Source organism: Lissotriton vulgaris, chromosome 10 (genome assembly GCF_964263255.1).
Source record: "Lissotriton vulgaris chromosome 10, aLisVul1.2, whole genome shotgun sequence".
Lineage (NCBI taxonomy): Eukaryota > Metazoa > Chordata > Amphibia > Caudata > Salamandridae > Lissotriton > Lissotriton vulgaris.
Window position 1 is genome coordinate 56,784,723 of NC_141698.1, and position 18,169 is coordinate 56,802,891.

At 44.8% G+C, this 18,169-nt stretch overlaps 1 protein-coding gene across 1 annotated transcript in view; it reads right to left on the reverse strand.

Moving 5' to 3' along the window:
* Window positions 1-920: 920 nt before the first annotated feature.
* The window catches only part of SCNN1B (sodium channel epithelial 1 subunit beta), a 163,674-nt gene continuing 146,425 nt past the window's right edge, over window positions 921-18,169 (reverse strand). The window contains exons 10-14 of the mRNA XM_086940444.1: window positions 15,991-16,048; window positions 9,693-9,754; window positions 5,237-5,312; window positions 1,248-2,959; window positions 921-1,142 (exon numbers count right to left, since the gene is read on the reverse strand). Coding sequence (XP_086796570.1) covers window positions 2,597-2,959; window positions 5,237-5,312; window positions 9,693-9,754; window positions 15,991-16,048 — 559 coding nt within the window. The 3' untranslated portion in view covers window positions 921-1,142; window positions 1,248-2,596. The remainder of the gene's footprint in view (window positions 1,143-1,247; window positions 2,960-5,236; window positions 5,313-9,692; window positions 9,755-15,990; window positions 16,049-18,169) is intronic.

The window sequence follows — 18,169 nt, forward strand, 5'->3', positions numbered from 1 at the left end:
TGGGTGGAGTGAGCTCTCCGCACCTACAAACATGCCACAGTAATCCTTGCCACTCAACTTGTTTGTGTAATAAGTACCATTCTGCTGTTACATGTTATATTCTATTCGATTATTTATGAACACTAAAGTAAATGCCACCGGGTTTATCCTTCTTGGGCAGTTCTTTGAATTTATAACAGTCCACCCTTTCCCTTTAAACCAAGAGTTTAGTTGAAAGTGTGTTATACTTTGTCCTTTATTTCACTATCTCACCAAAATGAACCATCAGTCTGGCACTGCTATACATTCTAAAAGAGTGGTTGTTATTGAATCCTTAAAGCAGCGATCTTAAATTCCCTAATTTACTTATTTGCAGTTTTATGCTGGATGTAATTCATATGGCCACCATTCCCCGCTTTATATTCACTATCTGGGAACAAGCATTGGTAATGCCATTAGGTCTGGCTTTAAAGGAAGGTTGTATGGGAATGTGAAGCATTACAAGTAAATACACTGGGAAATAATATGCATTTGTTTGTTTGTTTGAAAGCAAAGAACTGTAGAATGATATTGGTGTAGGTTAAAAGGTCAGATAACAGTTGCATTGTCAAGCCTTAGCTAAAAATCCATTGCATCTGCGCAGCTGCCAGAGAAAAACAACATAAATGATCTAATTATCAAAGACATTTTAATAGCATTACGATGCCACGCATTTGCCCCTAAACATTCAAGCTCAGGCAGCTGGATAAATAAAGAAAATGCCCACTGCTGTGTGGAGGGCAAGCACGTATTTGTGGATTCACACAACTTCTGCCCAATCAAAACATGTAATTCTGGCTCCCAACAAGCAGGCAGACCCAAAGCCCCTCCCCTGGCGATTCTCACAAAATTGTCTGGTGACAGCTGTGCTGTCAGGCAAGACCATAAAAATGGAACTAGTCTCATCTGCCAGGTGTATTTTATAGAGTTTGGTTATCATTAGTATGGCTTGTTACAAAACATAAAAAATGTTGACCCTTTCAGGCATGTTCTCCTTGCAAACTCGCTCCCAAAAATATGAATATTGGAAAAATGGGTCTGCTTAAATGGGTTCTGGAATACTACAGATACTCCTTTTGTCAGGACCTCAAAAGAAAATCTCAAAATGGGGAAGTTGCAATAACCTAGATCTAGAGACACATTAGTAGTTGAATCGGAGTCCAGCAGTGGTTGGAGCAGTGCTCGCCAGATGCTCTTTATTAGTATTTGCCTGCGTGTGGGCGGCGCACAGCCGTTATGACGAGCCCAGCTCGTCATGAGCACAGCTCCACTGTGACTCATGACGAGCCCAGCTCGTCATGAGCACCGAAGGAGTTAAGGATGGCTGTGAGATGTGAAATCTTTCAAGCAATCATTTTTTGTACTGAACAAAATATGAAGTGGCCCAGAGTCTTATTGTTACTCTCACCCTTATTAACTCCGACAACTAATCTTAAAGGGTGACAAGGTCACTAGTGCCTCAAGCTTCAGAGAGATCCAGCATTATCATCAATATGTTGTTGACCTGATCGTGGACATCCGGAAGTCCACTCTGATCGTCTGCAAAGCCAATTTCTCTGTCTGAGCGACACCAAAACTGATGAAAACCTCAGTCTGAGCACCTTGCATCCTCAGAAAAGTTTAACTACTCAGCCCACATTTCTGATTCCACCACAGAGAAAGGAGAGGGTTTTCAATGTTTGTCAGGGGAAGGAACTGGGGCATAAGAGAACTCAAAACCATACATTTATGTGAGTCGGTTCTAGACAATTGCTACATTGTTGCTAAGAAATTTATCAACCAGTTTGGAGTCTTGTCCATGTGCTCTCCAAAACCTGCCCCTGCCGGCATGGGCCGCAGCCTCTCTCATTCACTGATGTTCTTATATCTGACCCAGTCAGCATATCCCTTAAGACAGTTGTGTTTCATATACTACACATTAGGTACACAGTTGTAATACAATGTCAGCTAGAAGAAAATAGGTGCATGCTTACTCATATTGTATGTAACTGGTAACTCCCTTTATCAAAATATAACTCCATGTATTGTTCAATTGATGTGGGCTACTAACTAGTCCGTTCAAACATTCTACGATTTTACACCCGCATACTACCTATTTAATAACTTTCAAAATTCAAACTTGCAGCAAGGTTAACTATTAAAAAAACACTGTATTGAATTAAATCCCACTCAACTCAATCAAGAAGTAGAATTGTTTGTCATTGTAAAACTTTCTTGAGGTGGGCCTTGGATTATTTTACCATACGTAGACAAATCCTTCCAAATCTAAGTTACTGGCAGTGAGAAAACTGCACCCTTATGGGTGTCTCTGAGGCTACCAAAAAGGATCTTCATGACTCTTTTCGACTTGTTTTCGGTAAGTGTGTTTCTTATTTGTGGAGCAATTGAAAGAGTGTCCAGGTGTTGACCAAAGCAAAGTTTCCATTAGAAAGCAGTCATCCATTTTCAGGCAACTAACATTCTTGTAGGAGTCCATTCTGGGCCTTCTCTAAGAAGTCCCTGTTTTCTTGATAATGATGGTATCTTCGCACTGGTGTAGTGTACAAGAGATCAGATATGGTGCAACCAATCACTGCTTTTATTCCTCCTCGTCACTACTACTACTACTAAAGGATTGGATGTCAGCATGATTAACCCGCAGAGAGTCATAGTTTGGTGGCGGGGTTCCCGGTATGGGAATGCTACCCTCTTCAAGATCTTCTTCTTCGAATGCGGCGTTGCTGTGGCCTTGCCGTTCCACAAATTCTGAGATGGTAGGAGGAGCATCAGGATACTGCGCCCGCGCTTTTTTGTTCTTGCGGTCCTTGCGCCAAACAATGATCTTAATGATGGTGATCCATATGCAATCAATAATGATTTCGCCAAACTCGATTATGCAGAGTACGGAGCCGCCCATCCAAAAGCCAAACTGCCCACCAAAGTTCGACAGCAGCCACACAATCTGTAAGGAGAGAGAAAGGCAAAATAAGAACGTGTAAAGAACAGAGATAACGATGGGCCGGATTAGCAAAGGGCCTACGCACAAGTGGCGGAGTCTCTGCACTCGCAGCGGAGGCCCCGCGATTGTGGGGTAGTCTCCGCATTTCGGGGACGGAATCTCCGCAGTGAGAATTCTCATCGCCTTTTACATACAAAAACATTAATTATTTATCTATCCTGTGTGAACATGAATTGCAAAATTTTCATTGATCTATATGAAAATCCTTCAAATAGGTATGTTTGTTATCAATTTTCCTTGCTTAAGTCTAAGGTCAAAAGTTAAATAACATCAAATAGTTGATTATAACAAATTCCTTGTGGAATGAGCAGTTGAAGCAGTTTTAATTAAAGGTGTTTAAAATAAAGAGTTTAATTATATAATTATTACTACATATGCATGATGTACTGTTTATTTGTTCATAAGGAGCTACATAACACAAAAATCCCACTTCTCTTTGCTGGGAGGAAATAAACAAGATGTTGTAACATAAAATAGAAATGGATGTTGGGAGAAGGAGAATTTGTGCAGGAGAGTTGCGTGGTGTTTGTAGCAGTATAAAAGAATACAGAAGGAAGGGATGGTTTGGTGAACCCGAAAATCTATCCACATAAAGTGACAAAGTAACATGTGCATCTCCTCCATTGTACATGTGTGAAAGACTAGTCTGGTGGGAGAAGGACGGTGTCTGCCAAGTGCCAACTTTCAGCAGAAGCTACAATTGAACAGAGCGCATGGCGGGATGATCCTATGAAATTGCATTGTGGACCATTCAGCAGCCGCGGCCCGTGGAGGGAGTCCCGGTGGGGCAGAAAGGCGGGATAGGGGAGGGGCAGGGTGTGGGGTGCTAAAAACCAGAATATGGATAATTGGAGGTAAGTAAACAATTTAATAAATAAAACGAATTTCGTAGCGAGGGCTGCACTCTGGCTGCCATGTAATGCTCACAATCCGGCTCTACTGTTTCATGCCCGCTCAGCCTACCATTTAATGCCCCCATTCAGACTCTTTTCTTTCATGCCCACATCCGACTGGCATTCAGTGCCCACATTCAGAGTCGACTGTCTCATGCCCACTCAGCTCACAATCAGACTCTGCTGATAAATGGTCACACGTGGCTTCTAACACACAATTCTCCCACGAAATATCTGCAAGATGCATTCAATTTTACTACAAGAGGTTGCACTGTGGCACACTGCATTGTGTTAGATTGTGTTGTCTCTTATTGTGGAATGTGATACCTTATGTATTGCGAGATTCCTTTTATTGCATTAGTTTACCCATTGCACTGTATGATGCGGTCTTGTGATGCAAGCTATATAATATCAGGTTATGGTACAGTTATATAATAATGAGTCGGCGTGTGGTGCACTGTTCACTATAGCGTTTGATGGTGTGTTAAGAGTTATAGTTCATCTTATATGTAAAAGATAATGGGCAGAACGTTATGGGGCGCTGGCAGCTAAAATGAGAGTGCACTGGGTGGAAATCAGCACTGAGAGGTGAGTCAGCTGGCCTTCAAGGGGGGCGTTGGTACCAAAGGTGAGATACACTTTGTAGAGCCATTTTTCTACATACAAAGCACTGCAGGGCCTTTTGAACCACACCTTCCCCTAGCCCAGTAAGAGTGCCCCAAAAGAGACACCTACACAACCCATTTTGTTGTTTCTTGTCCTCTCCCTCGGTCTGTCGGACTTCATCCTGACCACCCTCAGACATTGCCGCAGACTTTGGACGCAACTTTCACTCATCTACCGGTTTGCGCCACATCACCCCCCCCCCCTTCTTTCATGCTGTGTCTCTCACCCTCCCTTTCCTCTATCCCTCCTTCATTCGCTGTCTACTTCCTCTGCTCCTACCCCCTCCCCCCTGAATCGTTCCCCTTGCCTGCTTTTTCCCTTACGCATATGCCCTTATTGTTTGTCTCGACTGAACATGTAACTATGTAGCTATGCTCTGATAACTGTGTAACCTTTGTAACGATGTAACCTGCAACTATGGTCTGATACTCATGTAGTGCGCTCTGATACCTCCGGGTCTAGCCAGCGCTATATAAAACCTTTAAAAAAAAGAAAACATACATAGAAGCGGCTCTGGTGCTGCTTAAAATAGTCTATACATACTGCTTTGACTCTACACATATCAATATATGTACAACATGGCTTAAAACAACACAATGTAATAAGTGTCGGGAGATGTGCTTTGAAGCTATGGACGCCGGGTCAAGGCACTATCACTCACGTTTGTCGCTTCCGATTCCGAGACTGTCCTGAAGTTAAATTCTTGAAAGAATATGTTTAATTTGAGAATGCCATTTCTGTGAAAAAAAGAATAAAACACCTTTGGTAAGTTACACATCAGGGCTGCAGAAAGGAAACCTATGACGCGAAGATGACAAGCGTGAATAAGTGCAAAGGCCCATTAACTAACCAGGCCCACTCACATCTCACCTGCCCTGGGTTCCTGGTCCCGCTGCAGAGTACAAGGGGATTATGAAATCTTTCCAGTTTATGCACATGCTCAGCATACAACAGCTGACAAATCTTGGCTGTTCTCATTGACTTTAATTGAAGCTATTAAAGATATTTTACCCATTTCCCTGAACTAGCTTTTTTAAAGTGTCTTTTATTAGCTTTAATGAATGGCGTACAAAAATATAACGCAACATCAACGCATGAGTCAAACACGGCTTAATAGTGAGATTTACATATGTATATTCCATGGTAGTGAACGTCTACATCTGCGTAACTGGCTGATCAAGACAGCAACCCATCAATTCCTACTCTACTGTCAATATGTTCATAGTGGGTACCATCAGATGGGTGGCACTATTGCCTATATCATTGGGACAAGTTTCACGTTTTTTATTTATGATTACGGAAATCTGAAGAGGTCCACATAAAACCACAAAATTACATGAATATGGATAAAAAATGATTCTAATTTACAATTGAATATACATAGTAAAATACACCACTCCACCAAGAGACCCATCATATACGATATCCAAGGTTCTAAAAGCTTCCTTTTAACAAGATTCCAACAAGCAGCAACATGTTATACAAAACAAAATATACAGTGTCTGTCCTGTCATCAGTGCAGGAATTTAAGAATTTTGTAGATAAAGAGAAAAAGTTAATTTATATAACACAAATTAGCAATAAGACAATACAAATGGCTGATACATAAGAGATAGAAAATGCCCACATATGAAACACTATCAGCCTTAACAACGTACAAACTAGTGCACATGATTTGAACCACATCTCGACATGCCCCTCTTCCTTGCCATCGTTCTGTACCACTTTTAGTCCAGTTTCATCAGCTACTCCCCATTCCCCACATCTCACAGCTAATGCTTCAGTCCAGGGTGCTTTTTTGTAGTTTTAGTAAAAAAGTGCCCAATTTTTATAAATTCTCCAGGAGATTTTAGATGTTTTATCGTCTTTCCACGTGATAGTGGTGCTTCCTAGTGATCTGTGTCTCTACCACCGTCTGGTGGGGTTAGTTCTTTCGTTTCGGCCTGTGCTACTGTTGGTGAGCTTAGTGGTACTTCAAGGAGAGAAACAGCCTTTACAATGAAGTCTTTACCAAGCAATACCTTTACAAAGCAGCCTTCACCAGTTTACCACACAGGTAAGTATTTCTGCCTTCCCATGCATACCTTTACCACACAGGTAAGTATTTCTGCCTTCCCATGCACTCCTTTACCACGCAGGTATTTGTGCCTCTACCATGCATGCCTGTACCATGCAGGTAAGTATTTGTGCCTTCACCATGCATGCCTTTACCAAACAGGTATGTAGTTGTGCCTTCACCATGCATGCCTTTACCATGCAGGTATGTATTTGTGCCTCCACCATGCATGCTTGTATCACACAGGTATGTATTTGTGCCTCCACCATGCATGCCTTTACCACACAGGTAAGTGTTTCTGCCTTCCCATGCATTCCTTTACCACACAGGTATGTAGTTGTGCCTTCGCCATGCATACCTTTACCACACAGGTATGTAGTTGTGCCTTGGCCATGCATACCTTTACCACACAGGTAAGTATTTCTGCATTCCTTTACCACACAGGTATTTCTACCTCTTCTATGCATACCTGTACCATGCAGGTAAGTATTTGTGCATTTACCATGCATGACTTTACCACACAGGTATGTAGTTGTGCCTTCAACCAGGCATTCCTTTACCACACAGGTATGTAGTTGTGCCTTCGCCATGTATGTCTTTGCCACACAGGTATGTAGTTGTACCTTCTCCATGCATGCTTTTACCACACAGGTATGTAGTTGTGCCTTTGCCATGCATGCCTTTACCACACAGGTATGTAGTTGTGCCTTCACCATGCATGCCTGTACCATGCAAGTAAGCATTTGAGCCTTTCCCATTCATGCCTGTACAATTCAGGTAAGTATTTGTGCCTTTACCACGCATGCCTGTACCACGCAGGCAATATATTTTTTTTTACTTCAAAAAAAAAAAAAAAAAGGTTTAGAGGTGGGCAGGGGTAAAGGGAGGTAGGGATAATTTTAGAGTTTAGGGGTGGATAGCGTTAAAGAGTTGGGGTAATTTTAGGTTTTAGGAGTGGGCAATGGTAAAGGGATATATGTATTATATATATATATATATATATATATATATATATATATATATATATATATATTTAGCCTTAGTTTAGTTTATTAAATTAGCACAGTTAATTAAAACCATTGCAGTAAAATGTCATCATAGCGCTGTTACCGCGTTAAAAGCAGAGCAGAAACAAAGAAAAACATCAAATTTAAGTTCATATACATATTACTGGCGAGGCAGTTTTGTAGTTACTATTATCATCACGTGACTGCTTTCCAGAGCCAAAGATAAAATAATTTGGTACAGGGACACTAGGACAAAGGTCAAAAAAAGTCTGTAATAAGTTTTTGGGGGGAGGAACTGGAAGGGCGGGGCAGGAGGGGGTAACAACAGATTGTCCAAGAGTCTATATATATATATGTATTAATAGGTAGTTATAGTTAGGACCTAGTTTCCCTAGGAAGAGCATTTTTTGTTTTGCTAATAACTTTGGTGCTGTTAGGCAAATATTCATGAAATATTCAAAACGTATACTTGAGTCAGTTCAACAGCTGAGCCGAGAAAAAAGGGGGGTCCCAAAACACGTTTTATTCATGCATTTTCCCTTTGGCATTTTGAACACGACTACAGCCTGGACCTCTGAACAGAATTACATCATATGTGGCAGAAAGTTAGATGTTGGTCCAGAGAGTGTGCTTTTTGTGATTTGGTGTAAATTCGTTCAGTAGTTTTAGAGAAATTAAAGGGCAAACAAATAGAGACCTATAGGGATGTGGATCCTTACAGTGGACTAGCGGGTCTGCTACAGTGGACTAGCACAAAAGTTGCGCCCGCCATTTTGTTTGGCATGGGGGAGTGGGAAAATGAGAGCGCAAAAACACATAAGGGGTCACGACACAAGTATCCTGACCCCATAGGATACATAGAGGGGTCTGTTAGGGACTCCTAGGGGGCCAAAAACTGTCCACATATTTTTTTCGTTCGATCCACAGATTCACCCACAAGTTTCTGCGCACCCCTCTGTAAATTCTGGATCCAGGAAAAAGATCCGTGGATCCAGGAAAAAAAAAACACCCACTGCATCCAACCCCATGCTGTGCTAGGTTAAAGGCCATGTGCAGCTTGTGTTTGGGCGCATGCCGCGCACCTGGTTTTATTAATGTGCATGCTCAAAAACCCATAAAAATTCACTGAAAAAAACAAAGATTACAGGAACTTTACAGTTAGGTTCTGAATTTACTCAAAAAAAACTATAGAAATTCACGAGCTATAGTTATACTTATAGTTAAACCTATCTGAAGAAACTATAACTCGTGTCATTAAGTAACTTAATGCAAAAAAAACAATTGATGGACAGAATGCAGAACAATGTCATACATTCACCCCTGTACAGAGATCTGAGCCTAAATCCATCATTTTTTTGCTCACCATGCCATTCCAGTTTGGACCCAGCCATATGCAAATCAGTCTTGACCCTGCACCCAATGGGAACAGTCCAGCCCAAACTTCCAGGCCAGGTCCTCCCTGGACTGGAAACAAGCTTCGAGGATGGGGCTTGCATTGTTCCAGGTGACATCTGCCCACCTTCACCATCCACAGGATTTCATTCAGGGTCCACACACTCTCCGGGGGAGTCAGGGGGGTTGGGAGAGTGCCTCCCTTCAGGTCTGTTCCCAAGGCTGGCCTCAGGCCATGGATGCACCTGTGCACAGCCTGCTAGTGAAGTGTTTGTGAACAGCCTTTTGCAATACTATGAAGGCTTGGGTACATTTTTATTGCACTAGCAAAATTCACGTAGTTTCCAAATTTTGGGTGATGCAAAATTCAAGAAACGTTTTGAAATTTTGCATTACATAAATTCATGCTTTTTTCGTATACAACGGTCTCACAGAAAATGTCTTGTTGAGGGATGCGTCCTGCTCGAGTCTGCTATTTTCACGTGAAGTGCCTGGTGATATGGCATAAAGTCATTCTAGAGACTGGCAAACCCCATTTTTCTCTAAAATGATAAATACCCACACAGGGTCTCACATAATTCAGAAAGTTGCACAATTCACAAAGTTGGCCCCAAGATGAAATCATGGGCCATGCACTGGACATACATATTACACAGACTCACCTGTTCACAGTGATGTTTGGAGAGAGGTCCCTCTCATAGGACAGGACATGGAAAATCCAATCCTAAGAAAAAGTTCAAAACCATTTTAACAACTTTTTTGGGGTGAAACGGTATAAATTCATTATTACCTCCAGCAGACATGAAGGAGTATCCCTGCCCATCATTCTAGTTGGTTAGGACACCCGGCTGCTCTTTATAGGGACGAGGATTACTGTATTGCATTCTATATAGGAACATAGCCCTACATCACTCCTTTTAAGACCAATAGACATATGACTGTTCCACTGAAGGCTTTACAGGGCATTATGCTCCTTATACAACCTGTTAGGGGGTGACCCCCCGTGCGTTCTGCATAGGACAAGCTCCCTCACTAGGGTCCTCTAGATAGCAAGTTCCATTGGAAAACCAGTGGAGTAACTACTTCCTTTGTAAACAAATATGGTGGAACAGCCCCACTACTTCTCACTATAAGGACAGGACCCTTTAAGAAGTGTAAACTGTTCCACTAACTCTTAAGAGGACAGAAAATATCTCAAAACTTCAGCAGAGGTCAAGGGTTATCCACCATTTCTATATACAAGTTTAGGTTTTAGGGATGGGTAATGGTAAAGGGGGTCAGGAGTAAATCAAAAACAAGGGTGTTTTGGGGTACAGCAGTGTTGGAAGGCTGCTGAACAGCACTGTGCACGAGGAAAGGACCACCCAAAGGACCATCCAATCTCGCCATGCAAGCGGGCAAGGTCCATTTCGCTGCACCGTGTAGTGAGCTGGAACCATCCTCCCACAACGTTTATGGGCTCATTCACAGCTTACTGTAGGTGACAAGGAACACCCCACTTGCTCCCTGTACACCCGAAGACCATCCCACTTCTTCTTGTAGGGGTAATGATGTTGCCTCTCTCACCTGTGTAGGGTTAGGACCACCCCACTGCTTCTATTAGAAGGTCAATAATGCTAACACTCTTCACGGTCTATGGGTATGGACACCCACCACTCCATGTTAGCGGCGAGGATGATCCGTCTGCTGTTTGTATGGGCCAGAGACCTGAAGTAGTGATTTTGCCTGGTGAAGATGCTCCCGGCATCACCAAGTGATCCCTTCTTGGACGCCATTTCCCTCTAAGCCCAGTCCTATGCAGTGTGAGCTGCGATCCGTCACCAGACTTAGGTAAGCGTATGTGAACTGTATCCCCGAGCCACACACAGGATCTCAGTGGCCCTGCTGCGCTGTGTTGAAGTTCAGCAACCAATTGGCCCCACACATAGCATGCCGGTGCTGACCACTAGGTCCAATAAATGAAGTGTGGCTCATACGAGCTAGGATCACTAAAGGGTTATGTGGGGATCTAACTAATCCAAACCCTATCATCAATAAGAGGCAGCCCTCTGGACTTTTAGACCCCGAAGCCATGTAGGTAGCGCCAACAGGCCAGAAATTTGTTGCCAAAGACTAAGGAATTAATAAACCAAGCAGGGAGACTGCAGATTCCTTTTTCAAACAGATTCATTGAAATGTTATCGACCAAGGTCAATGATTCAAATATATAGGTCTTTATTCCTGCGGTTACCGAATAATGCCATATTCAAGGCCAAATCTTGAAGGGATGTTAGAACTACTGGATTCCCGGAGACCCAAGTTCTCTGCAGGAGCTATTACATTTTAACAGTGTTTAAATGGTTGGTTGGTTGGTTGGTATGCTTTATTTCGATACATAAAAATATCTTAAAAGCAGTACATACAGTAAATATTTTAAAAAAAGGCATTCACCAAATGTACATAACAATACATCCAAAGAGATAAAAAAGACGATAAAAACATTGGAATGTGTACAGTTAAAAAAGAATTAAATTGATACAGAAAGCCTATTTGAACGGATCAACCAAGACCATTTTAAAAATTTTGAGATGCCACAAACTACAAGGGCGGAAGTGTCTGTTAGTAGAATGCGTAGGGCCACTGAATATTGGCGGGTGCCAAATGATCTGCACACAGGTTTGAGCCAACGCTTCCTTGGGTTACAATAGTCTGGACATTCAAAAAGGATGTGAGCAACCGTCTCCACCCGCGTGGGACATAGGGCACAATAGGGGGAGTGCTGGGAGGTCGATTTCCATCTCGATAGCAAATAGCCTATTTTAAATGAAACCTGGACAAATTAATTTATAGGCAAGTTTGATCAACATGGATTTGCCTTGATTCAGACCCTGGCTCATTACTCAAACAGTTGAGCCTTTGCAGACAGGCTCAGCTGAAGGTATCCTTCTTCTACAGATTTCAGAGTAAAAGACTTTCAGCACCTCTGCCAGCTCCAGAGCTCTCTATGGTGCTGCACGTCCATAGGACAATAGAGTCCCATTGTTCCCTATGGGAGTTATTAGGCCTGGGTGGTAAATTTTGTTCCGCTCGCGGAATTTGGGTGATTTTGCGTTCTGCGGAGAACGCGAAATTGGCCAAAATTCGGCGTTCTGCGACTTCGCAACATTTTTTGCTTGTTCGTGTTCTCAAAATGCGTGTTCGCAAGATATTTCCCTTGAGCACGCAAACAGCGATTGCGAACAGTAAAAAAGCATCACGAACAAGCAATTCCGCGTGTTTGCGGAATTTTTGCGTGTTCGCAGAGATTTTTTACCATTTCGCAGAGATTCGCGTAACACGATTACGCAAATTCCGCCCACCCCTAGGAGTTATTCCACAGACCCGAACTGTTGAAGGGTACCCCAAGTACTCTAAAGCTGCATAACAAACCCCTGCTCTGATACATATAGCGTGCAATATCTCTGAAATGGTGCGGACTAAGGACTTTTCACCATTCTGCATATCTTACAGTCCTTTAAGGGTTTGTAAGGAGTTAATAACCTTTAATGGACATTCATATTTTATTCTGTATCTGAGTCAGCCTTCACAAACCCTCTTATCAGCTAGACCTATACTACCACCACCTACCCTGCCCAAAAAGCCTGACCCCCACCCCCTTCTTAGCCCTAGTGAAATAAGAAGTGGCATTGCCCTACTTTGACCCTGCGTTGACGAGTTTCCTGCTTTATACATTCATGATTTAAAGCTCCAAGATACAGAACCCTGATACTAAAACTAGCAGGCTGAGCAACTTTTACCAATCGTGTTTTAGTCCCACTTCATGTCAAATAAAGTTACATTGTAGTAGTTGTTTCCCTTGTCCAACAATATATTTTTGGAATGTAAAGTGGATGTTTTTGTATTTTTCTAGATCCTCTGCTGTTATGTCGATTTTTCGTCGTTAAGTCAAGAGAAGGATTCCTTACATTTCCATATGGAGGGTGTATTGAAAGGTTGATTATAGTGTATTTTAGTTTGTAATTGCAAGACCTGTGCTTCTTGGACAAATGCAAACTTTTTCACAGCTCGTCTGTGATGCCCGACCCAATGATGGGGTTTGAAACGCGTCGACCAGCCTTGCCCCGTATTTGGTGTTTCACTGATGCCATAAAACAGCTTGTTTGACTTGTGATAAAAGACCCTCTGGTGGAACTTTGTATTGTATTATACAGACCTTAAAAAATTGATTATCACGAACAGGATTAGTTCCAGCTATCCGTTACCAATACGTGGGCATTCTATGTCATTGTGTTGTTTTTGCTTTTTGTGTGACTGTTGTTTGTATGACTGAAGTGGCCAAGTGTGTATGAAATGTATAAAATGTTCTTGGTAATTGTTGTAAATGTTTGTATATAGTGTATATAAATTCTTTGTATCCCCATGCACTAATAATATTGTGCCAAAAACATGAAAATTTCACAAAAGAGAATAAATCTCGTAGAATGCTATACTATGAACAGGTTGTTTTTTGTTTGACTCAATAACAATTTTGGTGAATTATTGGCTGTTAAGAAGCTTTCCCAGCATTGGCCTTCGTTTCGTTATATAAAATTTGGTTGGACTCAGCCTTGCTGAGATAGGAGTCAAGACCCTTGTTTGATTCTTCGACCCTATGATGGCAGCAGAAAGCAGAGCACGTGCTCCCCTCCGCACCTGTGAAGTAAGTAACTTCCGGCAGCCTGTAGCTCTTACACGCCAGGACAGGGCATGTGCCGCCCCTCTAGCAAGAACTTCCAGCTCTCAGAACAGCTCTTACAGGCCAGGACAGGGCATGTGCCGTCCCCTCCGCACCTGTGAAGTAACTGCCAGCTCCTTGAATAGCTCTTACAGGTCAGAACTGAACACAGGCCGTCCTACTGCACCTGTGAAGTAGCTTGCAGCAGTCTGCACAGCTCTACAGGCCGGAACTGAGAACCCCTGCACCTGTGAGGTAACTTGCAGCAGCCTGCACAGCTCTTACAGGTCGGAACTGAGAACCCCTACACCTGTGAGGTAACTTGCAGCTGCCTGCACAGCTCTAATGGCCGGAACTGAGAACCCCTGCCCCTATGAGGTAACTTGCAGCTGCCTGCACAGCTCTACAGGCCGGAACTGAGAACCCCTGCACATGTGAGGTAACTTGCAGCTGCCTGCACAGCTCTTACAGGCCGGAACTGAGAACCCCTGCACCTGTGAGGTAACTTACAGCAGCCTGCACAGTTCTTACAGGCCGGAACTGAGTACCCCTGCCTCTGTGAGGTAACTTGCAGCTGCCTGCACAGCTCTACCGGCCGGAACTGAGAACCTCTGCACCTGTGAGGTAACTTGCAGCTGCCTGCACAGCTTTACAGGCCGGAACTGAGAACCTCTGCACCTGTGAGGTAACTTGCAGCTGCCTGCACAGCTCTTATGGGCCGGAACTGAGAACCCCTGCACCTGTGAGGTAACTTGCAGCTGCCTGCACAGCTCTACAGACCGGAACGGAGAACCCCTGCACCTGTGAGGTAACTTGTAGCTGCCTGCACAGCTCTACAGACCGGAACGGAGAACCCCTGCACCTGTGAGGTAACTTGCAGCTGCCTGCACAGCTCTACAGACCGGAACGGAGAACCCCTGCACCTGTGAAGTAACTTGCAGCAGCCTGCACAGCTTTACAGGCCGGAACTGAGAACCTCTGCACCTGTGAGGTAACTTGCAGCTGCCTGCACAGCTCTTATGGGCCGGAACTGAGAACCCCTGCACCTGTGAGGTAACTTGCAGCTGCCTGCACAGCTCTACAGGCCGGAACTGAGAACCCCTGCACCTGTGAGGTAACTTGCAGCTGCCTGCACAGCTCTACCGGCCGGAACTGAGAACCCCTGCACCTGTAAAGGTAACTTGCAGCTGCCTGCACAGCTCTACCGGCCGGAACTGAGAACCCCTGCAACTGTGTAGTAACTTGCAGCAGCCTGCACAGCTCTACAGGGCAGGGCACATGCCGGCCCCCTGCCCCTGTGAAGTGACTTTCAGCTGCCTGCACAGCTCGTACAGGCCAGGACACAGCACAGGCTGCTTCACCTTCATTATAACTTCTTGCTGCCTGGGCCGGTATAGACCGGGGGCAGCAAACAGTGGAGGGAGAAGGCGAGCTGTACATCCCCGAGTGCTGAGCAGTGGCCCCCACGGACTGCACCGCCGAGGATTGTTCTGGGGCCCTGCGTGCAGTAATTGCCGCCCCCTCCTGTCACATGACCGCGTCCTGCACCTGAACGTCTGAAGGAGGCACAATGAACAGCCGAGAGATGTTATCACCGCTCCCGCGCGTCGGATGAGACCGGTCTGAGGCTGTCTGCACCCACTCTGCGTGTTCCCTCCGTGTGCTAAGAATGGAGCCACCCCACCCACCAAGCTGTTCCCTTGGACCCGTCCTAGCAGGGCCCGCCCTTCGCCATCCCAAGGCATGCCAGTCATGGCTGGCACCCAGCTTCGAGGCTGCCAAGAGGCCTCGCCTTACAGCCGCGGTGATCCACAGAGCCTGCATGCAGAACAGGACTACGAGCCCCAGAATGCAAAGCGCAGTTTAAAAATGACGATTTATTTAGTCACACATGCGTCATAGGCAACAGTACAAAATGCTAGACCGCAGTGTGCCAAGCAGATGTTCTCCGGTCCTTCCAGGCGCACTCCAACATGGAAGAGAGTTCACTGTTGGGCTGTAAAAGGGTACGCACCCAGGGGCGTAACACAGGCCCCTGCAGCCACCGCGGTGCTTGTACGCACCGGAAACACAAAGGTACCGATTCGAAGAGCCCTACCGTTCTCACGTGCTATCAACGTATACTCTTCTGAGGTGTGAGGTAGGGTTCCAGACCGGCATGCAGTGTGATCTTTGACAAGTTGCATTCGAATACGCCCCCCTCACGTAGCACCTTCTGTAAGCAGGGAGTTAATACACACAGGTCTCAAGACACACAGTTCACTTACCTCTGCCCCCTCGGAAGGCCATTCTGCCATGGAGATGGTCATTAAAAACTGGGTGTCACTAAAAGAGGAAGAGAGAGAATTCCTTTAACGTTAAAGACAAAAAACAGACGATAGAATATGAGGCGGTCAGAGAACTTAAGGGGGAGCCAAAGAATAAAAGGGAGAACGCGAGAGCAAGAGAACCAGGGGACAATCGAAGAGCAGAAGCAGAGCAAGAAAGAAAGAAAGAACTGTGTGAGTGGGAGTAAGAGGACACGAGACGAAAGCACATGGATATGGGAGGAGACCGTGGTACCGGAGACAGAGAGGAGGACCTCATGGTGGCATCAGAGAACTTGTGATGAGAGCCATAGCAGGGGTGGCAGGGGGGTAAGACTGCCTGCCCACGGAGAAACTAGGAGAACCGAGGAGCAGAACAGAAGTTCACTGGGAGAAACCAAGTGAGCAGAAACAAATGAGCAAGGAAGGAGAGGAAATGTAATTAAATAGAGAGGAAATCAAATCCCCATTACACTCTCCAAGGCTGCTGAAAGGAGTGTTCCTGTTTCTGCTTGCTCCCCCAGCAGGTACAGGCGATTATTGCACTCTCCAAGGATGTTGAAAGGAGTGTTCCTCTTTCTGCTGATTGCACTCTCAAGGATGCTGAAAGGAGTGTTCCTCTTTCTGCTGATTGCACTCTCAAGGATGCTGAAAGGAGTGTTTCTCTTTCTGCTGATTTCACTCTCAAGGATGCTGAAAGGAGTGTTTCTCTTTCTGCTGATTGCACTCTCAAGGATGTTGAAAGGAGTGTTCCTCTTTCTGCTGATTGCACTCTCAAGGATGCTGAAAGGAGTGTTCCTCTTTCTGCTGATTGCACTCTCAAGGATTCTGAAAGGAGTGTTCCTGTTTCTGCTTGCTCCCCCAGCAGGTACAGGCGATCATTGCACTCTCCAAGGATGCTGAAAGGAGTGTTCCTCTTTCTGCTGCTCGCCCCGCACGTACAGGCGATCACCACCCCTGTCCTCTCTTGGTAGTACAGCCCCACCAGCTCTGGACTACCTTCTCCATCACCCTCTGTGGCGTCAGAACACAGCGGCCAGGCGTCTCATCCATTTCAGATCCAAGGACTGCATCATATCTGCCTCACACACAACGCCCTGGCTCTTGACAGAGCTCACTTAAGGTTCTCTGTGAAGCGCCTCGGGCAGTGCGTGATGTAGGCCCCCACGTCTTGCAACGCAAGCCCTGAATCTACCAGGAGGGTCATGTTGTGAAGATGTTCAGGTAGGCAGCAGGACACTTCATAGTCGTTACAAGATAGGTTTATTAAGATACAGAAGAGCAACACACCTCGCCAGCTGACCAGACCATCAACTCACAAGTGTGGAACATTCAAGTACCACATAGAATGTACACAGGCATTCTGGGAGGCTTAGTAGGTGGGAACATAGAGGAAGGTGTAATGACAGCAGGTGGCCATGTTGGGAGGAGAACAAGTTTACCACACATCCTCCTCCTTTATCTAGAAAAGACTAATGACCGCAGATGGCCATGTTGGGAGGAGCGCAAATTTACCACACATCCTCCTCCTTTATCTAGAAATGTATTACAGGTCACTTGCCAGATGTGAGGGTCACTTGCCAGGTTGCAAGTGACCCCCACAGCTGGTGACCCTCTGGTGCAGCATCTTCACCATTCAGACCTCTGAACTTTGGAATATTTCCCAACTCTCAGAACATCTTCCATTGTTGATAGCAAAAAACCAAACTGTTTCGTGTATTGTGTTATTCTCTTAATTCATGTTTCAACATGGCTGACTTCACGCTGTGCTTGGGCGTCTATTGATCGTTTATGACCTAGTGTTTAGTAGCATGAACCCATGTCACACCACAGCCGGAAAGGCCAATGCGCTGTACTGAACTATGACCTTTGCACATCCATGCTTAGGCATTCTATGGTACTCAGAGGGAGATCCAGGAGTGCAGACACAGCTGGCACCAAAGCAGATGAAGCCCCAGTGCATACAAGCACTGGCTTGCACACAGGTAAAGCAACTAAGGGGTAGAGTTACTAACATTTTCTGCTAGATTAGAGTCACAAAAGTGACGCTAACCAGCAGAAAATGTTTTTTTCCGAATTCACTTTCTAGTGCAAAACTTGTTTTGCGCTGGAAAATACCCTGAAAGTGACGCAAAGCAGC